Here is a 26,351-nt window from a genome sequence, read left to right on the forward strand (position 1 = left end):
TGTCAGCCTGAAGTAAGCTGGAGGATGATTTCTCGACTCCTTCTGTCCATGACAGGAGTTGGAGTTTCATCTTGCATCAGTCACAGCAATGGGAAGGGAGGGGAGGAGACACCAAAAGGAGATGGAGCAAAGCCAGCACAGGGCTGTATAGATGGGTCTGACTAAGAAAGGACATTCCTGTCACCTGCTCTGAAGCAGGAGGGGGAAGAGCCCAGTGTTTAGCACTGGCAGCAAAACATTAACATTACTGCATAATTACAGAGTACTCAGTGTGTATTCAGCCCTGGTGTGTTTTTCAACAGGATTCCACTCCAATTGTATGAGAGCCTGTGGACACCAAAGAAGCTGTGGATTAAGTACCTGCAGCTGCTGCAGCAACAGGAATGTATATACAAGTATACATAGATACACCCACACTATCAGCTAACTGGCAGGAGCACGGGTTAACAAAGTTTAATTAATAGCAAAGTTTTCCTATTTTTCCAAAACTGACAGCCCCTTTTTAAATGTTCCCATCTCTCCAATATTTGCTAGCCCACTGCTCCATCCTCTGGCTCCTCACTTGTATTTCGCATGTCCCTCTCGGGGGATCAGGGCTTCTTCCTTCTCTTGAGTACATAAAGCTGAAGCCTTTGTCCTGTGTAGAGAGATTCCTTGTGGAACAGGGGCATATGATACCCCTGGAAAGACTGGACAACCCAGGGTTGCTGAGGAAAAACCCCTGAACTGGCCGCTGGCTGCAAGCAGGCCTGGAAAGCACCTGGCTGCAGGCAGGCCTGAGAGTCCTTGGCAAGGTATCCACTGGCCAGCTCCCCCGCTGATTAGAGGCTGTCTAGAGGGACTGGGTGTGAATCTTTGCAAAAGTAGATATCAGCTGGCATAGTTGAACAATAAAGGGAGAACGATGCTTAATCGTATCGGTGTACGTGTCGTTTATCCGGCCAGCTCTCCAGACTCCGTCCCTAACAGTCCTGCTCTTTTCCCAGCACCTCTTCACCTCTGAGGCATTTCAGCAGCTCTGCCCTAAATGATGTGGTCACTGTCACACGTAAGAATGATGGTTTCCTAACAGACCAGCGTTCATCAATGCTTTAAAAAAAAGACTTAAAAAAAGAAGGGCAGAATCCTGGCCATGCAGAATTTAAGAAGGAGTAGCTGTCACAATCTGGTACTTATTTCATTTTCAACTCATAAGATGAGTGACAAAATAAAAGAACAATAAGAGAATACAGATGTTTTAAGATATTGCTTTTTTTTCTACTAGAGGTGAAAGCAGGGGGGGTGGATGTGAGATGACACCAGCTGTTAATGGGAGTTTTGCCACTGAAAAAATATGCACAGGTTGCCTTTAGAGTGCTGTTTCATTAACCACCATTAGTCATCCATTTCATAACTGGATGGGTGAACAATTGATGCCTTTGGGCTCTTCTGGAGTTTTGATTGGTTTGGGGGTTTTTGTTACTGTTGTGAGTTTTTTTAATAACATCGCTACTCTGAAAGTGCAAAGCTCTCTCTGTGCACAGCAGGCAGGGTTGTGTTCATCACAAAAGATAGTACTGAAGAAATACCACAACAAGAGCATGGAATGCCAACCAGAAATAAAGTCTGGCTCCAAATTTGGTTTTGGCAGTTAACACATATGGTTCAGAGAGTCCCTTGGTAACTAAAGGCATCACAGCCTCTGCTCAGGCCTTTGTGTATATCAGTAACAGCTCTCATCAGATTTTATATCCTTCCTGAAATGTTTCAGCATTAATTAAAAAAAAAAAAACAAATAGAAAACCTCTTCACCCTGATCCTCTCTCCACACTCAAAGCTTCTTGAGACCCAAGGGAACTTTGGAGCACACACAAGAAGCAGCCCAGGTTTGCTTATCTCATCCACACCACCTTAACTGCACTATTTGCAGTGTTGATAGCTTCAAAAAGCACTGCTAGGTGGTAGCCAGCTCCACCACCAGACATCCAGCACCAGAGGCAGCAGTATTTCTTGGCAGAGCCTGCAGGTATTGGGGCATATATGAGAAGTAGGTACCTAAGACTAGCAGTGTCTTGGATTTGGAATCTCAGGCAGGCAGAGTGTGGCTGGAAGAAAACATTCCACTTCAGCTTACTCTAGCAAGTATCAGAGAAGTTGTCCAGCTTTGAATACTCCGGACTCCTGGGTGTGCTGTGTACACACTGCGCACAGGGGAAGCAAGACAGACACATATTCCTTAGCTGGTACAGGTTTAGAGGAGACTCTGCATGTGCTGCAGGACACAGTGCTGTTGGCCACAGAGCTGCTGAAGTCTTCTGCCATGCAGACAGCCAAGCATAACACCTCCTGTGTCACAGCGGGGATCTGCTCCACAGACAGCAGTTGAAGGTGCTGCCAGAGCTGAAAAAGCAGCAGAGAAGGTGGGAATGAAAATGAAATGGTCATTTAACTGGGAGGGGGTAAAGCACTGCAACACTTTCACCTCATTTTCAAAGGATTTGATTTTAATGCCCACAGTCACGGCACAAAAAGTTGGACAGCAACACACGGAAGTCTTTGGGGAGTTCTCCACTTTTGAAGCCAGACACAAGGCTGAGAAAGAGTCTTTATGATACAGGGAGAGCCACCTGAATTCACAATATTGAATTAGAATGTAAAAAACAGTAACGATAATAGCCTGAAGGACTGAGCAGAACTTGGAAGCCATTCCAGGACACACACATGCAGCTTTCTTCTCCCATCAAATCTGCAGGCTGAAAAAGACCAAACAAAAGCAAAATACATGGAAAGGTGGTTAGGTGGATATCTGAGATCCCCTCTCTTTTGAGGTGCCAGAAGCAGTAAGATTGCAGGCTGGAGAGAGTTCTTCTATGCAGCGTTTCCATTGTCAGCCTGTCTGAAGTGGAAGAGACTCCTGGAGTCCAATTTCCCAGAGTATTTGAGAGCTTCGGCAAAAAGCTTTGTCACCTGTCAATACAAAGAAGAGGAGGACTGAGCACTGCAAAGGCTGCATGACAGAGCAGGCTCCACACTTCTGCTCTGTCACCCTGAAACCTCCTGGTGCAGGTCCAGTCCTTGAGTCCATCCAAATCAATATCAATTTCAAGGTAACTGTGCACAGGAGCTAGCTCCAGCCCTCTAGAGCCTGCGTGTCCAGCTGGAGAGATGCAGATGTGCCAGGCTTCCTTTGCAAGACAGCTCTGTTCCATGAGAGCTGTTGTTTTCCCTACAGCCCAAACGTAAAGAGAACCAGGGTTGTTTTCCTCTCTCAAACTCAGAGATTAAAACTCTACAATCCAAATGGTTCGTGAAATGCATCAAGCAGGTGTGGTAATAAATTTTGGATGGGGACCCTTGTTGTGATTGTCAGAGTGTGTTTTGCTAGTAGGCAAAGGATGGGTCTTCAATTCCCCATTCCTGCTAATCATGTCTGGCCATTATCCTATGAACCTGCAGCTTGTCATTCTCCCTGCTCTCCACTCACTCCAATCACAGGAGATTTTGAACAGCTGGACAGCAGTTCAAGTCACTGTTCTGTGTCAGTACCCACCAAAATCAGTAGGAGTTTGGCTGCTATGCTTAATGAGAGCCAGATGAGGCTCTTTTGTGACAGGCAAAGCCACTTGCAAAGGAAGGCAAGGTACTGCTGGCAGCAGGAGTTCCATTTTGCATTACCAAATATCTTTTCCCCATCAGGTGTGAAAGGGGTTTGTCAGGAGCCACAAACCAATAATGACTGGCAACTGGGGACTACAACAGGACAGGCAGCAATTCCACTTGGATGGCACTTCTGAACTGGATTGCCCCAAGGATCATTCAAGAAAGCCCAGCTACATCCTGCAGTAAGGTTTAAGGACCATACCAGGAACATATTCCACTAAAAAGCACTTCCCATGCCTAATTTAAAGATGTTACATGCAACCCTGTGTGAGATGTTTGCTCTGAAGTGAAAATGATGCAGCAGCAACTTCAGCTGCACAGTGCAGGACTCCAGAATATTTTGGTTGGTTGGTTTGATTTGGTTTGGTTTTGTTTTACTCAGAGCAATGTCATTTTGTATAGTAGCAAAATGAAAATATATTCAAACCACTGTGTTGTCATGATTTTCAGATACATTATTTGCCAGAGATAATGAGGGTGCAAACAGACTGGAATCTATGGTCACAAGGGCTTGGAAGCTCTGAAGGCTCTTATGTCTAAGAGGAGAAATAACAATATGGGAAGTACCTCGAAGTTAGTGAGCAGAGCAATCCCACTGTCAATAGCCATCCTCCGGATCACATAATTATCATGGACAAACCTGGTGTTGTTGTTGGGCAGGTTAATCACCAGATCTATTTTCCCATCCCTCACCAGCCTGAAGAGACAATGCACAAGACAGTATGACAATGTGTTCTTCCTAATAAAAACCTCTGATGAACAGCACAGGCATGCAGCTAAACAATATTGGAAAATGTCATTTGAGCTTAGTCTTCGCTCAAGAAACAGTGGGTTGAGGGGTTAAGGCATTAAGCCTTATTCAGGATTTTGGACTTTATTTCAGTTCTAGTCAGCAATGCAAAGCAGTATTCAGCCTAGATACAGCTCAGCACAGCTCTGTTAAAGGCATAACTGACTGTCATTAAAAGGCTAAATATTCAGATTTCATGTGTCCTTGCATGAAAATATAACATGGAGCAATACATCCAAGCCATACTAAACAGGACTGTTCAATGAGATGTTCATTAAGCTGAAACATCCCTGCTGTGGCAATTCCAGACAGAACCAGATAAAGCAAAACTTTTGGATTGAATCCAAAGTCCCATTAAATTCTTACCGTTGCTTTCAACAGGACTAGCAATTTGCCCCTTGCATTTGCTGTCCTGGATTGTAAACACAAATTTGACAAGGTGAGTGTTACTCTTACCTCCTGACCGGAGGGAGGCTCGGACTCTGGCTTTCCTGTGATGGCCACACCACAGGATTTGCTGGGATACCATTAGCATTGAGCCAGGCTGAGGTTGCTTCCGTGGCATAAAGCTGTCACAGGAAATAAAAGGGTTATTTACTGTGTACTTCACAACACCAAAACTTTTCATTGAACTCATGTGGGCCTGACCCAACACGCAGCCTTGCTGTTGTCAGAGCTGATTTTGGAGGACATTTCTCCTAACAAGGGTGTCTCTCCATCTAGAGAGACACACAGAGTACAGAACAACCTTCCCAACTTTCTGTTATCTGTGATTTCCTGATGGATGATAGTCAGTGAATGGTAGTAGTACTTCCAGAAGCAGTGAAGTGGCTTAGGCAAACCTAAATCCCTGTGACTTTCAATAGGGCTTAAGTTCAATCACTTGTAATTTTTTTTGGCCACATTTTTTTTTCTTTTTAATGCCTAGCACTAAGTTTTGAAAAGTAAAACTCTCACCAATCTTCTGTGGCTGTGTTGCTTTTCCATAGGGATATGGATGCGAAATGATACAGAGTTACAAGAGTGATGTAAACACCAAAGAGTTCATGTGTCTGCAGCTTGCAAGTATCACTGAAAATGTAGCACTATACAGATACTGTCCATAAATAAGGTTTTCCCTCCCTTGTCTCCTGCCATACATGGCATCGTATTGGCATTGTTGTTTCTTGGAGATGTCCATCTCAGCTGCAGGCTGATAGCAGAGCCAGTGTTGTTCCTGCCCTCACAACAGACATTCAATTAAACATTCGTAAAAAATTTTAATTGGGTGGTACCTGCTGACTTTATGGATCACTCAGCTAAAAATCCCTGTTGTACATTAAAAATATCCCTTTTTGTCTATCTCCAAAGAAACTCCAACATTCCTGTGCAGGCTGAGGACATTTCAGATTTTGAAAGCTCTCTAGCTTTAACTAAGTGGAACCACCTACCTTGAAGCCTTGCTCATGCAGTAGTTCTGCCACACTGAGGAATCTGGGGCGGAAGGACTTCTGAAAAAGGAAATTTTTTAGATATAGCACTAAAGCTAGGATTTGGAAACAGTACATTGTTGGGCAACATGAAGCTCCTCCACATTGTGCTAAGAGGCAAATACACCTTTCTGTGCTGAGTGTGGGCATGGACAGAAATGTCTGCATGTGCATGTACGGCACCATTCCCAAGACAACTATCTTGATCCTGAAGCCCAAGTCACTCCCAGCTAAGACATACTTTGTTACACCAGAGTAAGTGTTCCCATACTAAGTCGGACTGCAACCACCAAAGATTTACTAGTGTATATTAAATATCTGGGCAATTGCCTTCTCAAATACACCAACCAGAGTCTCCTCAGCTCTTAATTATCTTTTCAATCATTGCCCAAACATTTGCTTTCTCTTCTGGCACATAACATATATGGATGGGCTTCGGGCTGCCTTTGAATGCTCTGTTTGCACATTCACACGAATAAGAGCTTGTACATGTATGAGTTCATTTCTAAGTCCCATGGGCATATGGGAAAGGGAGTCAGGAGACTGGGACACCATATTCCCATGAGGACCTGAATGCCTGACTTACAGCACCTTCAAAAGATTGTCTTAAAATGCATACCCAGATCCAACATCATTTAGAAAGATAAGACAACCTCCTGTAGACATCTGCACTTGAACAAGCCATTTTAGAGTACAGGTGAGCGAAAGTATCAGCCTAAGTATCTTTGGGATGTTGAAGGTACAGCAATACAAAGATCAGATGCAACACATGCCCTTCTCACTGCCAAGGCAAGCCAAACCTTGCTTTTAACCTTAGCCTGGTCTGGCCATTTGCAAGTAAGATTATTACAAGCTCCCTTATTCCTGCTAGAGCTACTGATAGCTTAACCTATATGGATGAGAGAGCAATATCCTGAAGGGTCAACATTTTCCTAAGAAGAAAAGGAGTAAACAGGGGTTTTTTCTGAGCACTCTGGAAAGAACCTCATTCTGAAAGCCGTCTCGTTCTGTACATTAACTGGAAAATATAAATATACAATGTGACAGGGTTGGCAGCTTCCCAGTCAGAGAGAATGGTTCTGCCTTCTGGTCAGGGGTGCTGGCTTTCACAATAGTATTATAAATTTCTGTCAAACATGTACTGAACACTTGTGACACACAAAACAGCCTCTCTATGGAAAGAAATTACAGCTGTCAGCTTGCATCGGGGCAGCCTCAGATTTACAAGCCGGCTGAAATAACCTGTGTAAGAAACCATTAGTTACTAAAGGTGAAAAGTACAAGCATATTTACTTAGTGGAAGGTATTTGTTGTAGAAGAATTGCATTTTTTTCCTTTATCAGAAAAGTTCCATTTCTTATAACCCCTCATGCTTGCCAGCAAGCCTTGCTATTTGTAATGGGCTATATCCTTAGTTCATTCAATGCAGCTACATCAGTTCTCACTGAGATCTAGCTCAAAATGAAGCCAACCCATCTCCTGTGATAATCTTGAATTCTGGATCCAAATCCACAGTGGAGGATGCAAAAATTCTGGCCTATAAGGAACCAAGGCAGAAAGTTACCTTGAAACAACAGACTTGGAGTGCCAGGATGCAAAAATAAAATACTCTATCAATGCTTTCCACGTCTTGTGGTCACCAGCATAGATGTAAAGACAGATGCACTCCATCCCAGAGATATCACTGCTTAGCCCAATCAGGAAAGAAAAAAAACCCTAGCTTTTCAACTCCTTTTGCATAAAATATAAATTATTTAATGGCAGACTCAGGGTTTCAGCATCACAGATTTCTCCAGATTGTGGAAAGAGGTAGGTTATCAGCTTGCATAAACTGGCAGAGATTCATTTGTCTAACATGGAAGTCGTATTCCATCTACCATGGGAGAGCATCAGACCTCTCAGATCCTGGGGATCCCTGACCTGTGCAGTGTCAGGGGAGTGCTCACAGCTGAAGGACAACCCAGCAGGCTCACAGTCCCCATCAGCTGCCCAACCTGCCTTGTGCTGTCCCCTGGACATCAAGGAGCATTCACGTGCCTGACCTTGGGGATGATGACCTGGGTTTCCACAGCTCAGCATGGCACCAGGAGGATTACCACTGGAACTGCACGCCAGCCTGGAAGCTCCCCAACAAGGTGGGTTCATTGGCTGGGCATACTGGGCTCAGTTTGGACTGCAGATCACAGCACAACCATTTGACTCTTGATTTGCGGAACACCCCAGAAACATTTGCAAGGAAACCAAGATCTCCCTCTCTACTCCTGTTAACTATATCCGTTTGACATTTACCTTCAAGGAGGCAGTGTCCTCTCACCTCAACATGATTAACAGCAAAGGTATAAATGTGCAGCATACCAAATCACTGAAATACGAACCTAGCTGCTTTGGAGAGAAACAGAATTCAAGACCATTTTCCTTCTTATTTCTCTCTCTGCAAGACATAAAAATCCAGACTAAAAATCAGAGCAAGGTGCTAGTCATGAAGCAATGAAGCCTTCAAAATTGGGGTGTGCTTTGAGTTCACCATCTACTGTAGGTGAACCACAGCACCTTGGAGACAACCAAAGGGGCTTGTGTACATGCTCCCAACAATGATCAGCCCCCAGAGCGCCAGAACAGGTTGCAGAAATTATCCTGTAGTTTGAAAATACCCAGTGATGGTCGAGACAGGCTATCTGGTATCTGTCCCGAGACTGTGCTTCCCTCTGAGGATACCCCAACAACTTTGCCTGTTTGAGGCAGGTGGGTTCACGTTTGTGATTGAAACAAGAACAGTTGCTACTACTGTTTACAGCCCACCTGATGCCTCATTCCTTGTCCCTCTTGTTTCTGCAGTGAGGAGCACCCCTTTTCTCCAGCCAAATACTCAGAGAAGGTCACTCATAGTCTGCATGTCAGGTGAAGGTCAACATTTCAACCTTCCCTTCTCACAGGACTTTATTTCCCCTCTGTTTCAAAGCAGACCATTGAAAAGTACATAGGTGACAATCTCCAGACTGGGGAGAGGGCAATACCTGGTTCTCAGAATTGACTTCATGTTTCTTGATTTGTAGTTTAATTATAGAACAAATATGCTGGGATGCAGAGAGACCTTTAAGCGACTGATCTGTTGTTTTCAAGTTTCTTTTGTGAGAAAATGAACTGTAAACCACTCATTAAAAAGGACAGAATCTTCTTACTTTTAAAAGGTTTGTGGAGTTGAGCTTTTGGCTTTATCTTTTTTCCCTTCTTTTTTTCTTAACACCTTTGTACAAAGAACATTCAGCTCAGTTTAACAGCTATTAACACAGAACGTACATAAATGCCTTCTATAGCTAAAATTACTTTTTTTTCTGCCCATTCCCCTTTAGCTGCTATCCAGAAAATACACTTAAATTTTAAACACTAGTCTCTCTCCTTTTTTCTCCTCCTGGCTTTGCTTTTCTCTGTTTTCAAATGCTGTTTTTAAATATGCAGTATATACAGTAGACACAGAACCAACTTCCCAGAGTTTCATATTGCTAGTTGGGTGCCTGCGGCAGCTGTGCCATAGCACGAGGTGCTGCGATCTTCCAAAAGCATCTCCTTAGCGAAGCCGCTCGGCAGGATCAGCCACACACTCACACACGCATGCACGCACAAACACACGGATAACTCCAGTAGTATGAGCTGACGGCAAAGAGGCAGGAAGGGTCTCCATGTAGAGTTCCACAGACAAAGGTTTATTGCAGCCACACCATGAAGGAGTCCAGGGACAAAGACAAAACAACGCAGCATCCAGGTTTAGGTATGGGAGCGGATTGAGGATCAGAGACCAATGATCTGAGGGCACAGGGGTGGTACAAAGGCGGGACTAGGGTAAAGCAACCAATAGGGAAGTGGGGGAGTGGCGAGGGGCAAGGGCCAATGGGGGAACTTGGAGTGGAGAACCTTCTAGGGCAGGAACACACAAGGTAACGAAGGGGCAGAGAGGCCAACGGCCAACCAGGGAAGCAGAACTGGGGTACATTAACATAGCAAAGCAGAGCATACTGGGAGAAGCCTTTCTGGTCACCCTAACCTGGGGAGGTTCTTTCGGTACTAGGGACTGCCTCAGACTCTCTTTGTCTTTTGTATCGTAGGCTCACCAGCCACCACAGTTTCATACTGAACTTTTAAACTTTATCTAGGTAGCAAGCAATTTTTCTGCTAATTAGAGGTAACTTAGAGCAACTGCTTCCATCCCCAGATATGTGTGTATATGTTGACATTTGAGGACTCCATGGTAACCTGTGTTAGCAGAATTCATGTTCCTTTCCGGCCACTTTTCACACACTTCCTTCACATCCTCTGCTGGCACAAACAGCCAAAGACATTTTTCACACCCCAGTTGTCTGACAGGAAAATTCATCTATTTTATGGTTTTGTTTTATCAGCTTTATGCAATCATGTAGGGCATATAAGCTTATTGCAAGCACAGTGTGAAAATGGCAGGAAGCAATCAGATGGTTTTATGGGGCCCAAGAATGTTCTAGTTGTATTGGAAGTGTATAAAGTTTTGAGGAACATACATACATCCCAAAGTTTACAACTGTCTCTGATTTTGGCACTTTATGCAGTCAGTAACTGTTCCTTGATAAAGAACCAAGATTTTTTTGTTTTTCTGCCTAGCTCCCTGTTCATCATGAAACATACAACCTCCTTACTGATCCAGGCCTGTGAAAGGGGCAGGGCTGTTCCTAAGGCAAACCTGTCAGGAACTGTAATAAATGGTTAAAAGTTCTCTTTTTTTGGTTGAGAAGAAGTTAAAAGTTGCTTGTTAGAAGAGTGAGGGCATGCAGTTAATGAGTTAATTGTTATTGCGATTGTACGGGTGTAATGTTGCCATGTGCCCACTAGATGGGGACACCAATGGGGGAAAGTAGTGGGTCTATAGAAAGGAGGAGAATGTTCTAGAATGTTCTTAAGAGAACCTAATAATTATGATGTAAACACTTTGGGGGATTATTGCTAAGTGGGCAAACCAATCACTCAGTGCCCCAGAGACTGACAGAATTGAACACCAATGAAGACCGTAGCAACGAGCCATCAGAGGGAGGATCTGAGCTGCACCAATCACAGCATCAAAAGAGACTATAAGAACTGCTCCGGGGCTCAGCCCCACCCCCCCCGGTCTTCCTGAGGAACCTGAGTCCAAGGGAACACCCTGTGCATCGCACGGTTTGTTTTTCTGGGTTGTCGAGTGGGACTTGGGCTTACCTCGAGTCTCCGCTCCTGGTTTTCTTTTTAATAAACAAGCAGACTTTTATTCCACCCAAAAAAGTCCAAGCCTCATTTCTAACAGAACTTCCTCACATAAAGGCTCTTTGCAGAACCCATTGCACTGGAGAGCATTCCCATAATGATATCACTTAAATTTTCTGTCACACAAAGCAACTTTCGGTGATAACGGCAAGAGATGAAACCCTAAAGTCCGAGCTCTAGTCTGCCATGGAGTCAAGGGACCTGCAGAATCTGTGTCCAAGAGGCAACCCCTTAGAGGAGACAGTTCTGGAAAAGTGTGGAAACCAGAAACATCAGTACAAAAATGTAGCATTGGCTCTTTCTTTCTGAGCTACTTCTGGGTCACAGGAGCTGCAGGGTAGGGAACAATATCAGCTGTGCACAGTCATCAAACAAAGAAAGGATTGATGGCAGAAAAGTGGGGGGCAGAAAAGGGTGAAGACTTGTTGGAAATGATACAACTTTTACATTTTTTAAGTAACTTTAGTCAGGGGTTTGTCTGCCTTTGACAAGGGGGTGGGGAATTAGGGTTTCTCTTCAAAAGACTGTTCACCGATGGTTTGAGTTTCACTGTGTGAGATCTGATGGGCTTCAATCAACAAAAAGAAGATTCCTAGACTCTGAGAGTTTAACACCTACAGATTGGAAGTAGCCAGAAGATACAGGGGAGATAAATGGACATTAATAGACATTACCCCCTGGTGTGGTTGGAGATTCCTCGTCTGGGAAAGGATTGATAAGAGAATGAGAACCATATTAGTATTGAAGGCAAAGTGATCAATAACAAATAGAAGACCAAATACTAAGAATTGTGTAATGTAGAACCAATCAACAAGAATTTCTTTGGGGTTTTTATGTATAAATATGTGAAAAGTCTGGTAAAGAACTCTGTGTGATGCAATGACGCACAACCTGGGCAAGTGTGGATGGAGTGATTTCTATTGCACATCCTGGCCAGAATAAAAACCTGGCCAGAATAAAGTAATGCCTGATTCTCTAACACTTAAAAGATGTTGTTGGAGAGTTTCTTCTATTGCCGCAGTTTTGCTGACAGACTGATGTCCTTCAACCCCTCACCCCAATGCACTGAAGTACATTCCCATCATGACTCCAGCGAGGAGAGGGATGTGACAGTGCCATGCCTGGGGAGGCCTCACAGCCCAACAGCATAACAGCAATAACCAGCCCACAACACCCCAACAACATCAGCTTTTCTGCACCGTCATCGATGCTACAACTCTGCTGGAATGAAACATGTGCCTTCATGGGGAAAGCTTAGCAGATCCAACTTTGCAGCATGGAAACTGCCTCCCCATTTGGGAGGGTTGGAGGGGAACTAGTTTGAAAAGGGCAAGGGGCAATACACAGATGAAGGGAGTTCATATGTAAAGTAGCATGGCCAGGGCTCCTGTTTGGGAGGGAGCACAGAGGGAGCTCTGGGTTCTGGTTGGGATGTTTCTCTGTACTGACCATCTACAACATTTGTTTCCCCAGAAACGTGTCTTAGAGCTCTCTGATCCCAAGTCTCTGCTTGCAGCAATCCCTGGGAGCTTCCTACTGCAAACTTCTGCACTTCCCAGTAGAAACTGTCAGGAGACAGAGGGAAAACCCACCAGACCAGCCTTATTGAATCCAGTAAAGATCTCTCCATGGTGTTTGTTCCTCGCTGTCTTACTGCACTTCAAGATGAAATGCAGAGAAACAAATTTAAGCCATGAAGCCACAGGAATGAAAACAAGGCAAAAGCTACTGAGTTCCTCTGTGTTGCTCCTTTCTCAGCTTTCATTTTTAGGACTCACCTGGATTCCAATCAAAATTCCTTCCTTAGGAAACGTAAACCCTGTGGCAAGCAGAGCCTTCTGGAAGGCAGTGTACACGTCCTCCCCAAAGCATGCAACCTGCAGAAAGGCACAAAGAAGGCAGCATGAGGGGAAAACCAAAAACAACCCAAAAACATTGCCTTAAAAAGAAACAGGAATGACATTTTCAAATAGGCTCTTTTGTTTCTGCGAGAAGAAGTCAGGCTGCTTTTGCATGGAGCCTGCAGGCATGGGGAACAGGCAGTAAATCAGAAAATCACTGCAGACAAATTTCATAATTTTAATGAAGCAATAATGAAGGAATAAGCAATAGTTTAGTTTCAAACAGCACACCAAGGAGTAACAATTGATTCTACTAAGTTATTGGGATGCTGTACACAGCCTCTGCTCCAATATTTGGGTTTGCACTGCAAATTATTTAACATTATAGAAGGCTTAGACAGCAGTGAGAGTTGTGCACAGGCACGTTTCCTCTGTGTGCCTGCAAACCATGGTAAGGCAGTGCTTGTGCTCTGGTGTATTCCTGGCATTTCTTGTGAAGGAAAACCACAGGATATAAAGACGCTTCTCCATTAGAAGTCCAGAGATGAACAAAGTTCAAGTAAAATTTTAGTATTTACTTAAGAAAAGAACAAAGCCATCAGGGAAATTCATAATAATTTATTTTATATAAAGAAATAGTTGAGGAAGAAACCAGTAAGAATCATTTAGCAGTTTTCCAGCATTCAGAACTGGATGTGGAGCTTGGTTGCTTACAGACTGTCATATGATAACAATCTTCTGAAGGAGCTGAAGTGCATTCCTAACCAAAATTTGGAATTCTGGTGACAAAAAGAGGAATGATTGAGCTTTTGTGAAAGTTTAAAAACAAAAAAACCCAACCAATCAACCTTCACTTTTTCTGGTCAGCTCTACACTTGTTGAAAAACAATCAGAAGCAGGAACTGTCACTGATTTTTCTCTTTGAAATAACAAATCTACCAACATATACAGATGAGATAAAGGGGCTGATTGAGAATTGCTCTCCCATTTTCCTCTTATGGTCCTTCCCATCCCAGAGTGAGCCCTCACATTCATGGTCTCGCTGTTACCATGGTGAGCAGAAACCAGTATTTCATGAAAGAAGAATAAATGATGATTTGCCAGATCTGTTGAAGTAAAAAAAAAAAAAAAAAAAAAAAACAAAACCAAACAAACAAAAATCCCACAAGGGAAGGGATTTTAAAAAAAGTCATGACAACATGATACAGTGTATCTATATTCTATGTATATCCTGGACTTTTTAGGGTGACAGACAGACCCTGCCTTGTAGGCTCTCCAGCCTTCCAGGAGAGGTTTATTATTATGGAATGGTCCACAGCCACAATACTCAAAGGGACCCCCTTCTTCTCCTGTTGTGGGAACCATGGCTTACAGCAAAATAAATCTCTGCCAGACAGATATGACAAATTCAAGCCCAGATCAAGCCATGTGTGTGAAAAATGTCTGAGGAATAACTGAGCATTTTACCCAAAGCAAGTTATTATCCTTACTTCACTATAAGAAAGACTTCCATAACTGTCACACTTTATGGCATTTGTGAATATGGATCTTTCCAACTCATAAAAGTTAATAATCCCTCTTTTATGACCATGGTAATCTCTAACTCTGTATAAAGCCCAGAAAAATAATTCTTGTCCCTAGTTACATTTTTTTTTTTTTTTTTTTGGCAAGGAGGTTGTCTGTGTACTCAATTTTGTTCTGAAAATCAGGAAGTCACAGAAGTCACTTGGCTTTTTTCTGCCTATTTACTACACTGAAAGGAAATCTTCTGCAATACTGATTTCTAGCACATTATGAAGAGTAAAATAAAGTAATTCTGGAGAGATGTAGGAGACCTAAGGCTGTTCTTACTTTGTATCTGGGTAGAGTACTTTTTCATACTAGCATGGTAAGTATTTCCTAATGAAAACAGCTCCTGCAGACATACCCAAGCTCACATTCAATGGAGCAGCTCAGGCTCTGCCACCTGCCTAGTGATGGTACAGCAGACTTAAGTCTAATCAAATTGCCTCAGTATTTAATCACTTTCCCAAGAGGGTGTTCTGGCCCAGAATAATTTTTTGCTAGTGCAACTCATTCTAGAAGTAACAGAACACATAAAATTTAAAGACCACTTGGGTGTATCTTTGGATGCCCTTGATAGCTCAGCAATAACTCATAAAGAAATCCTTTGTTCTACATGAGTCAGTGTCACTTTAGGTGATATAGATGGAAACCTGTGCCTGTGAGGGTGAGGGTGCTGATCCTGGGCAGGAAGATGCCCAGCCCTGTGCCCTCACAGCATGCCATAACCACACCAGGAGACATTCCAGCAGCGCCTCACAGCCTGGCTGCACAAAGAGTGAGGAAAGCTGCCCAGGCTAATCCTGCCCACACTCCCTGTAGCCACCACATTTTATTGTCTCTTTCTTTCCTTTTGCACCTTGGGACATGCCTTGATGGTTACCAGGCAACAAGAAAATACCACACATTTTTGCTGCCTTTAAGCAACTGGCACATCCCAAGACCAACCACTCATGCCCTGGAGTCTCCATGTCGCTGCTGCTACAAGTGTCCATGGGGGTTGGGAGCTGTAACCACTTGTCTGTCCAGAAGCACATAATTCACAAAACAGTCTCCCAGAACACAACAGCTCTCAGATAAATTCATTTCAGGCTGTCACACAGACCAGGTCCAACTCAGGGAGCTGACATTCAGGTAAAGAGGGACATCCAGTGGCTGAAAAAACTGGGTTTTCCAGGACATTGCAGGTTATACAGCTAAAAAAGATCTTTTCAATTTTCTGAAGAAGGTACAGATGCCATCTTGATTCAGGCAGTAATAAGATCACTTTCAAAGATTCATGATGTTTAAAGTCAATGAAAAGATACCTCCCCAGTAGAGGCCATTTCACATCGGAGAACAGGGTCAGCATCTCTCAGCCTGGACCAGGAAAACATTGGGGCCTGGTGAAATAAAGAGGAAGGAGGGAGGAAGAATCAAAATTGGATCATTTAAAAAGAATGTAAAAATTCCAGCTACAGTTGGAAGTGACAGAAAGAGACATGAATTGATCCAAAAAAAGCAGTGGTCAAGGCTGATAAGCAAAGGAATACTTGGCAAAGTAGTTCCCTCAGCATCTTGATGATGGACTGGAACAAATAACCATCTATTCCACCAATAAATCAATCATCTAACTCTTGCATCCTGCTCACATTCCAGTGGTAGATTTTCAGTCAGTGGTAGCCCACTATCTATGATTTTAAGGGCACATTTTTAAACAAAAAGGCTGTGAAGCACTTAATTCATGGAACAAGGAGAGATACTATCTGAATCCAGTTGATTTTTCAGAGAATGCTGTTCTCCATGAAATGTTTCATTTGCAGAAATAAAACTATTCCACAAGAATGCACTTTTTTTGGTGTGAAAAAAATGAAACTTTGCAAATAATTTTCATATTTTCCCTCTCCCTCACATCCAGAAATACACACTTGTAATTTTTTTTCTTTTATATGCTAATTTTAAGCTCCCTGATGATGATGATGATGATGATTATATTAGGACTTAGATCACAGCACTCTCTGAGTTCTCTTGTCTAATTTGATCTTAAAATAAGAAACATGGAGGGGAGGGAGGAAAAGAAAGTCTCTGTTAAAGAACCAATGACCATTTGTAACAAACATGGAACAAATTTCCTACTACCAAGTAATTTTCTGTAGGGCTTCTCCACATCTTAAACTACTAATGGTATTTGCATAAAGGCAGCAAGATTTCTGCTTAAAAATGTATCTGTTTTTAAATTTGAAGCTATAATTCTGTCCCTGGAGGTCTCCAAGGGTAACATGAAGCTGCTGCTTCATGACACATAACAATGACCAGTTAAAATGAGACAGGAGAAATTCAAAACTTTTCTCAAAAAATGTCACGTGTCTTTGTGACTTTTAGATCAGTTTTGTTTCCACTGTAAGTAAAGAGAAAATGTTTACACTGGCCAACTCAAGCTGAGATATGCCAGTTAAGGTGGATTGTTTTAATGTACATTGTCTTGAAAGGTAACAAGCAGCAAAGCCTTCCACCAGCTCCCTAATTTTTATCTGCCATGACCATGAAAATGCATCATCAGGAGCAGGCTCTGGTACTGCAACTAAGCCCTATTTAAAACTTAGTCAGTTATTCTCTGCCCAGGATTTAATCTTGGTCAGGCCCTGATACTTGTACCAGTCTGGAAGCAAACATGGTGAGACAGTATTTCAATCACTAAAGCTTAAACAGTGGTTACTCTAATTCACAAAGGAGCAGCTATGTTGAGAATGAAGAAAAAAGTTTCATATCCTCTTTTAAGAACTGCTGAAGAAACAAGATCCTGTCTCCATGCAAATACTACTAGCAATAAATTGTAAGAGGATAGCAAATATGATGCATGGATAACAACAAACAGGCTAAACTGGAATATTTTTCAAAGTTTAGCATTTCCAAAGGTGTTAGCAGGTTTTTATATTTGACAAATCCACACAGAACACAAGCAGTATAAAAAGCTTTGTAGGGAAGTTTTAAAGAATAAATCTGGGTTTTCCGCTCTGTAACCAGCATTCCCAGGAGAGACAAAACTCTTGACAGTTCAGCTAACAACAGTGCAGAAGCCCCAAGTCTAAATAGTAGAAATTTATAAAAATAAATTAGACTCACCAAAAAAAAAAAAAAAAAAAGTCTCAAGTTTGAATTTCAGATAATGAGATAATGCCTATCTGTGACATCAAAATAAAATGTAAAGCTACATCTAGACTGACTGGCTTGGGACACAGATGTGGCTTTAATTTTAATAGGTCTGAACATTTTATTAGTAGAAAGATGTTGGTTTTCTGCTTCCTCAGTTTTCACTTGATTTGGAAGCTATTAAAGCTTGGAAGTTTCTGTATAAACAATTAAACAATTCTCATTATCCCTTGGATTTTCTGCATTGCTGTTCTAGATTTTTATGATTAGGAGCTTCAATTAATTTTTTTTTCTTCCACTAAGCATTCAAAAATATCTACAGTACACTTTACTATGTTGGGTCCTATACAAACTTAGTAATTATAAAAAGTAAAACTTTGGCCTTACTGAAACCAAAGGATGCAAAACTTTCACCCCTATTTTAACTGGTGGTGAATATAAAGGAGATTATGTGCATTTGACAGCCCATGTCCCAGATCCTGCAGATAAAATCTGGGGGGCACTCACAACACAAAGTTTTGCATGTCCACATGTGTATTACATAGTATTATGAAATAGCCTGAACTTCAGTGTTCAACTCTGCAAGTGTAAATTTATAATGCAGCCCATAAACAGGATTCAGAGTAGGTTAGAAGCTGAAAATAAAGGAAGATTTGGTTTCACTGGATAATTTTCCTCTGATTTTTCTCTAAAGTTTTCAAATAGATTATCTTGACAGAAGCTACAAAAGGTCAATTTGGCCTTTGGCCAGTGAGTAAATTGTTCTCTCTGGGCATTAAAGTACTAATGGTATGTTAATGTGCTATGTTCTGGCTCTGTGGTGGGGTTTTTGTTGTTCTTTTGGAAACCGTACCTTAATCCCAACATATCTGGATGGAAAAATGGGATGTTCCATTGCAGGGAGGGATGACTCATTAACCTGTTTTCCAATCATCACCTTAGTGGCCACATCAATGAAGTCCACACCCAGAGTCTTGGATACAAAGGGGAAGGAGCGTGAAGCCCGCAAGTTGCACTCTATCACCTGGTGGGATTAAAAAAGATAAATACCAGGGTCAGGGACTGTCCAGGGAAGAAATAGATTGATTCATATTTTTTGAAACCAGCCCTGAGTCCTCTTGGCAGTGATGATCTTCAGATTGTCAAATAAGAAACACAGAAATCTGGATCATTATTAAAACAGGGATGAGGGATGGGGAATGGCCAGCCTGAGATACAAGCAGACTGATGTTCTTCATCTGAGATCCATCTCTATTGTCTGAATATTAGAACTGAAGGGAAGCCAAAGTTCACTCGAAAACATGCTGTACTATATCCTAAGTTAATGTGCAAGAGGCATGAAAACATATGCACAGGCATTAGGTACAACTTCTGGAAGTCCAACCTGTTCTTTTTCCATGGCAATGGCATTTCCTGAATGACTGGACTATCCTTACTGACTTCCCTCACTCGCATGTGGAAGTCATTCAACCAGGCAAGAAAGTAACAAAGAAGTTCTGCAACGTGCTGAGAAGCCACCCTGGAGCTCAAGAGCAGAAGAGGAATTGCTGTAAGTGAGAATGAAGTGGAATGAAAGAGGATATGAATACGTAAGTTAAGGTACAACTGAAAAGGGAGGGTCTTTCCAGAGAAAGACAAGCACAGCTGTGGGAAAGCGAGGAAGGAAAAACTCTGTTCTCTGCCTCTGTGGAGTTTCTGAATAACCATGTGTGAAACAGAGGAAAGGTGAAGAACAGTAAGTGCATTTTACTCAACTCATAGTCCAAACAGGAATTTTCGCTAATAATGCATCTCTTCTGTTTCCTGTCAGGTTTTCTTCCTATTCACTGTTTCCTCAGTCATACTCTGCTCACATTCCTCTGACCTTCCATTAGCAACAGAAAGCCAACTGTTACCCAGACAGGGTCAGACATCTGCTGTACTTCTCTTACTAATAACTACTAGGACTATTCAGATAACCATCCTAATGGCTTATAGTAAAGGTTTCAACACTTATATTGTCTTGCTTTCTTTTCAATCCCTTTGAAGGCTTAATTTAACATCAAAATAGCTGAAGATGAGAGAGGATATCAGAGGTCTAAAAGCCATGATATCCAGTACATAGGATGAGGTGCAGGTCCCAGTGCTGTCCCATCCTATTCCAAACTGATAATTTTGGGAAGGACAGCAGCCCACAGTGAAACAAAGCTGACAGACAAAGCAAGCAGACTCTCTTCACCCTCAGTGTGAAGGCAGGGGAGGATGCTCTCTGCCACACAGGCAGGGAGAGCTGTGTGATGAGGGGTGGCACAGGCAACCCCACATCCTCTGAACAAGGCAGGTGGCTGCCACTGCCACCATGCCCACAGCAGATATGCAGGACCCACAAACCTCAGCACAGCATAGGCCCTGCCACACTCACAACAGCTCTTACCAGCACATTGTTGCCTTGCACCAAGAACTGGATATTGAATGGACCAGAGATGGCAAAGGCTTTTGCAATCTTTTTTGTAGCAGCTTTTACCTATAAAAACCAAATTTAAAAAGTGTAAATGTGTGTATATAGAATAAATAATAAGGTTCCACAAAATAGAGAGCATCATGGCAATAAATCACTAGACTTGTGGATTTCTTTAAACATCCTCTCTCTCTGTCCTGTTTTTTTTTCTCTATCCCCACATTTTGGCAATAACATTATTTCAGAAGCAAACATGTTTAATTTCCCTAGTAACCTAGAGCCTGAAGTGCCATTTGAGGGCAGAAGTAAAAATCAGTTTCTGGTGTGTGTGAGAAAGCAGAGGGGAGAAGGAGAAAAACAGAGAATCAAAGCCTTGCCCTGCAGCAATTCCTACACTGCACACTGGAGTCTTTATACCTTTCTTGGTGACATAATGAATAATGTTTTGTTATTTGAGAATAACTAATCAGTTTTTTAAGTGTCTTAAAAGTCTTTCACCAACATGCCTGTCCCATCACAGATCCGTGGGAGGTGTGAGCAGATACACTCTGGAACAAACTGGGAGGAAAGTCTTATTTCTCAGGTGTGTCAATACAAAGGTTTGAATAGCTTTGCTCCAGGAGATGATATTTTCAGAAACACGGCTTTGGACATTCTTGGAAACAGAGCTGGAGCACAGATCATTATATTACAGCTTTTGCTGGCTTCCAAGCAAACCCTTAACAGGATGACATCATGGGGCATGGCACATTTCATTTTATAAATGCATCTTAACAACTAACTGGGTATCACAAGGTCTATTCTCGAAAGGGGAAAAAGTCAAGATTAGGTGAGGTTTATTCATCCTGATAATTATTTTGGAAAAGCAGACAGCTAGAAAGTCATACATCTGACATAATCATTTAAGGATTGTGGGAGAAAAGGAAGTGGAAAGAGAACCGTAGCATACGTATGAATTAAACAATTGTCTACTGCTACAGAAGCTGGTTTTAAACCAAGGAAACAAAAAATCCTATGGGTGGAAAAGTGTGCACATCTACTGCTTAAATTACTGGGACACAGTTCAGATAATCAAGCCAATCACAGGGGTACCCTGACATCCGTCACTTGCACATACCACAGTGGCCTTAAAAAAATCATTGGTGATTTGATTTCTCCACTGGTGATGGAGGGAAAGCAGATTCAAATCCTCATTTCCTTTTCTGTTTTCAGTGCTAGTGCAACACAAACCTTCTCCAAGGCTCCCTGGCTGATGGTCTGTGTGGGGAACATGAGGGTGGCATCTCCTGAGTGAACGCCTGCATTCTCCACATGCTCTGAAATAGCATGTGAAATAACCTGCACACAGCAATGAGAGAGCACTTGGTCATTTCACCCTCTCACAAACTGTTCCTTTGACCCCAGCATAGCCCAGCCTCCTGAACAGAACTGTATCTGAAAAAGGATATAGATGGTGGGGCAACAAGAAGTGAATTTCCCAAGATTTTGAGGAGAATATGCCTGAAGCAGACACTAGGCATATGAACAAGGAGACCATGTCAGTGTCCTTCTACCATGGTTAAGCAAATCATGAACATGATAAAACCTACCACAGCCTGGAGATCCTAAGGCTCCCTTCCTCTCTCTAACATATGTGGGCTCAGAAGGTAAAAGCTAAGGAGGCTTTAAACCAAATTTCTAAGTTCTGCTTGCCAGAACACAAAAAAGTTGCCATTCCCCAACAGGAACAAGCATGAACTAACATCACTGGTATATTATTTTACCCCCACTCTTTTGTGGTGTTTTATCATGGAGAAAAGAAAGCAGAGGAAATCCAGGCCTAAGGATTTAAATTGAATCAACTGCATCAAGGCACATGACCTTAATACCAAAAAAGTGATCATGTCTGCTGGTTAAAAATTAAGATCAAAAAAATAATATGCCTGTTAATTGAGAAGTTTGTGATTTTTTTGCCTTTGCTGAGTAATGAAATGCAAGGCAAAGTTGTAAAAAAAATTGAATCACTGTGGTAATTCCATAACCCATGATAAAATTCTGCTGAAAGTCATTTCTGAAGCCAGTGATTTGCAAGTCCGGTAAAAATTATATTCGAAAGGATTCATTTACATGGATAAGCAATGCTTAAAAAATAACTGGTTAGGTGTATACAATAAGATAGGTGGAGCTTTTCAAGCACAATGGTTTTGAGCCTAAGATGGATTCCTCTTATTTCTTTACTCTCCTCAGCATGAATCCATGGCTCTATAGTAAATCATTCAGACTACACATTTTTGCAGATCTCAGATCCTGAAAAAACACGTTTAATGTTAAAGAAAAGTGAAGTACTTACTCTTCCTGCCTTGGCTACAGCATCCATTTCCACCTCACGGGCATCTTCAATAAATTTAGTGAGTACCACAGGGTGATCCTGCCATCAAGACAAGAAAAAACTAGAAAGTTTTTGTAAGAGAATATTTATAGACCACCCAGGACCTTTTGGAAGCAAAAGACCAGAAGATCAATCTATTAATATCCTCATTTCCACAGATAAGTGAACTTTGCAGAGATATAATGGGGGAACTTGGCATGATTTCCCTAAAACCACTGATGCAAAAAAAGTTTGAGCTCTCCATAACAACACGGTGACAGGGAAATTTGGGGCAAAACCATAAAGGTCTTTTACATGACATCATGGCAGGAAGACGACAGCAAGAAATGCGTGGATCCAGCGATCTCTAATCCCATTTCCCAAAGACAGTCCTTAACTCCAAGATCTTTAATTCTTCCTTGGTCTGAGCCTCCCAGCCATCTCATTGGATGTGGTGCTTCACAAAGGAACTAATCCTCGGCATTCTCAATGACTTTGTAGAGAGGCTGTTTGCTATTTTAGAGTCATACATTCTAGGCAACTGATCCATTCCTTTCTAATTTCTCTGCCTGGTTTCCTAAGTCTCCCAGGGAGAGGTTGCCACTAATTATAACTGGCCAGGAACAACCTGTCCTTGACTCTCACTACCTTCCCTGGTAGACATTGTTTTCCTTCCTCTTCTTCCTGCCTGTCTGTGGGATGCTAACACACACTTCCACTCTAATACTTTCTCCTTCCAGACGCCTGCTCCAAAAAACTCTAATCTGCATTCTTCCTGGACATCTTTGTGTCTCAACATTTTACCTGTCCCATCCACTACTAACTGCCTATTATTTATTAGAGAATAAAATGAAATAAATGACAGTTTGTGCATGTTTTAAAGGCTCCTCTTGAAAAAATACCAAGCAACTCTAAAAGTTACAAAACACAATTCCTTCCATTTATCACTGCAAGGGTAAATTCACAGGCAAGGACAATGCTGAAGCCTATACTGTTTCATAAATTTAGTGGCTTGTGTCCTGTTACTTTCTGTCTTGCTGCAGTTTTTCACCGGAAGATTTTATATGTGCACACAGCCTTGTTTACTTCAATTTGTCTCAACCCGCACTAGAAGTTTTGAACATTATTGACAACATAAATGCCACAATGACACAACACTGAAACAGCAGTCATTAAAACAACAGAACAAGAATTAGCAGGGCCTTTACCTGGAGAAGCTCTGCTGGATGGAGCAGAACTAGGTAAGGTTTTGGAACCAGATAAACTAAGCCTATGCAAAGATGGTCACAACTAATACTGGTAGCTTCTGTAGAACCACTCACAGGCCACAAAGCCTTGACAAGACTGAAAAATCCTCCCTAATTTAGAAGCAGAGCACAGTACTTTTGTTCTGGTTTGCTTTTTGCTAGCTTGGCTTCAACTATACTACAGCTTTTGTCAATGCACAATACTGGATGAAGGAAGAAGTTCTTCCCTTGGCAGTCTGACTACACTAGGAAAAAAATAGCATGTAAATCTAGGGTAAGTCTCTTCAGGATCAGAACCAGAGCACCCAAAACCTCATGATGTGCAACTGGTCACGTTTGCAGCAAGCAGCAGTGCCTTGTGTGTGTAGCAGAACCAGATATCATAAGGATCTCATGCGAACACCCTCTCTTTCCCCTATGAATATGTCATGTATTGCCAAGACTCTACAAATGCAACTCCCAGAAAGGCCTCCTGTACCAGGGATGAGAGCTCTCAGAAACAAAGAACAGCATTGCCCAATTCAAGTCAGTCAAGCTGAGACAAATTAAGCTGACCAGGGGTCACTTTTCTGGGCTAGAACCTCCTATAGGGCATCCACTGCCATCACAAAGCCACCCAGCAGCATGACAAAGTGATCTGTCCCACTGAATGGGGCTTACGGCTGTTGTCTGCTCTGCTTCTGCGAGTGTAAACACAAAGCAGAGTACTTCAGATGAAGTACAGAGAGAAGTTAGGCATTTTGGGAGGCTAAGCACTGCTAAGAACCTGGCACACTACCACAGGTTGACCCTATAGTCTTCTGAGAATTAGTTAAATAATTCCTTCTGATGGAAGTAACAGTGCCACTACCCCTCTAAAACTTGTTCAAAGATAGTAATAAGTGGTCTCCTTGCCTCCACACTACCTATCCTTCAGGATATTATTACTTTGAAACATATCTCCCTTTAATTCCACCATTTCTTGCTGAAAAGCTAAATTTGCACCTTTTGCCTCATACACTTAAAAATTGCATGGTTTTGATCTTGTTCAAGCTTTAACCACCTGAGAATTCTGAGAAAGCAGTAATATGTCTGACTTCCATAGCCAGTTGTGTTTTCAGACAGTTTCTCTTTGATTCATTTATTTTTAACTCCAAGATTTCTGGAGTGCCACAGCCCTGTTCTGAACAGTGACCATTAAAAAAAGAAAAAGAAGAAGAGGAAAAAACCTTCAGAAGAGATGCCAAGATGAAGTTTTAAGTTGTTCAAAGAAGCCAGGCAAAACAACTCAAAAAGTGAGTGAAAGAGGCTACCAGTTCAATGCTGGGTGGCATAACCTGCCACTGGCAAGCCTGGAAGGGTCCCAGCTCAGTGGCCTACATCTATTTACACAATTAACTGGTCAGGAATGTATGCCCAGGTAAAACAGCTGCCTGCTGTTCTTACTCCATGCAGGCATCCTGGTGGGGTCAGTAAGGATGTTTGCACATGCTCCCAAGTTAGGGAGCCTATTTGGGAACGAACTGAGGAGTCAAACTCAGTGGCTCTTCCCCAAGCAAGGAAGGGAAAGAGTGAGGAAGACACAATAAAGAAACAAAGAGATAGAAAACACAGTAGAGATGAAATAAATAAGGGAAACACAAAAAGAGGTGGGAGCACAAGAGGTACCTGAGAGACTCTGGTGGCTTCTGCTAAGAACTTCTTCATCTCGTCCTCAGTGAATACTACATTCATTGCAGACCCACTGTGAGAATAGGAAAGAAGGGAACACAGGTCAGCTTCCTTTGTGAATTTTAGGGAGAGATCAGTGTAAGGCACCAGGGCACAGGGTTCACAAGGTTACCAACAACCTCTGTATGACAGACTAGCCAAGCAAGCTCCTGACTCCAGCCATTTGCTCTGTTCTTGACTCAAAGAGAGGCAGAGGTGGTACCCAATGACCCTCCATTATCCTTCCCAGAGAAGACAGGAGACCTCCAGAACCATAGTGAAGAAACAAAGAAAGAACTGTGTTTTCATAGCCTTAGTACTGCTGCCAAATCCCCTTCCTGAGCCAAGCCTTTGAAGGTCCCCATAAGCTGGGGGAGATGGCTCCTCAGCCACCCAGCCCCAGTAAGACCCAGACTTTCCCCCTGGGGCAGGTTAGCTGGGAGCTCAGGACAAACATACACTTGGCTCACTTTAGCCCAATTGCTCCTCAGGGACAGATGAAGTGAGGCATGCATGGGTTGCTGGCAATGGTTGTGACAGTGTAAATCCAGATGCAAATCCAGGTCTGTTCTTTGCTGGCCAATTTCACTGTGTTCCTCCCCTAATGTCTCATTTCTTAAGGGAATAGACACAGTACAGCAGATATCTGAAAGCTGCTTTAATTGTAACAGCCAGTAATGTCAGAGAAGGGATCTGGGAGAGCATGGGTCCAGAGTAAGTGATTCAGGTCCCTTTTAAAGACAAGCATCTTATAAAAAAGATGTTGCATTTCCCATTTCTACCACTGATGCGCAGCTTCCCCTTTGCTTTGTTGGGCAAGCCCACAGAGGCTGTGGGGAAAACTGGAAGAAGGATCTATCCTACAAATCAGTCACTTTATCCTAAGATAAATAGACACAGGTACCTAGGTGATTATATTTACTCCTTCAGCTGATGTA

At 42.4% G+C, this 26,351-nt stretch overlaps 1 protein-coding gene across 1 annotated transcript in view; it reads right to left on the reverse strand.

Moving 5' to 3' along the window:
* Window positions 1-2,462: 2,462 nt before the first annotated feature.
* The window catches only part of CPS1 (carbamoyl-phosphate synthase 1), a 98,695-nt gene continuing 74,806 nt past the window's right edge, over window positions 2,463-26,351 (reverse strand). Inside the window, exons 28-38 of the mRNA XM_042035441.1 lie at window positions 25,372-25,447; window positions 22,460-22,537; window positions 21,361-21,468; window positions 20,107-20,196; window positions 18,547-18,717; window positions 15,872-15,946; window positions 12,939-13,037; window positions 5,860-5,919; window positions 4,886-4,998; window positions 4,207-4,336; window positions 2,463-2,946 (exon numbers count right to left, since the gene is read on the reverse strand). Of these exons, the coding sequence (XP_041891375.1) occupies window positions 2,848-2,946; window positions 4,207-4,336; window positions 4,886-4,998; window positions 5,860-5,919; window positions 12,939-13,037; window positions 15,872-15,946; window positions 18,547-18,717; window positions 20,107-20,196; window positions 21,361-21,468; window positions 22,460-22,537; window positions 25,372-25,447 (1,099 nt within the window). The 3' untranslated portion in view covers window positions 2,463-2,847. The remainder of the gene's footprint in view (window positions 2,947-4,206; window positions 4,337-4,885; window positions 4,999-5,859; window positions 5,920-12,938; window positions 13,038-15,871; window positions 15,947-18,546; window positions 18,718-20,106; window positions 20,197-21,360; window positions 21,469-22,459; window positions 22,538-25,371; window positions 25,448-26,351) is intronic.

The sequence above is a fragment of the Corvus kubaryi genome, unplaced genomic scaffold (assembly GCF_017639235.1).
Source record: "Corvus kubaryi isolate FWS band 111438036 unplaced genomic scaffold, C.kubaryi_AGA036_p1.0 37383, whole genome shotgun sequence".
In the NCBI taxonomy this organism is placed as follows: Eukaryota; Metazoa; Chordata; class Aves; order Passeriformes; family Corvidae; genus Corvus; species Corvus kubaryi.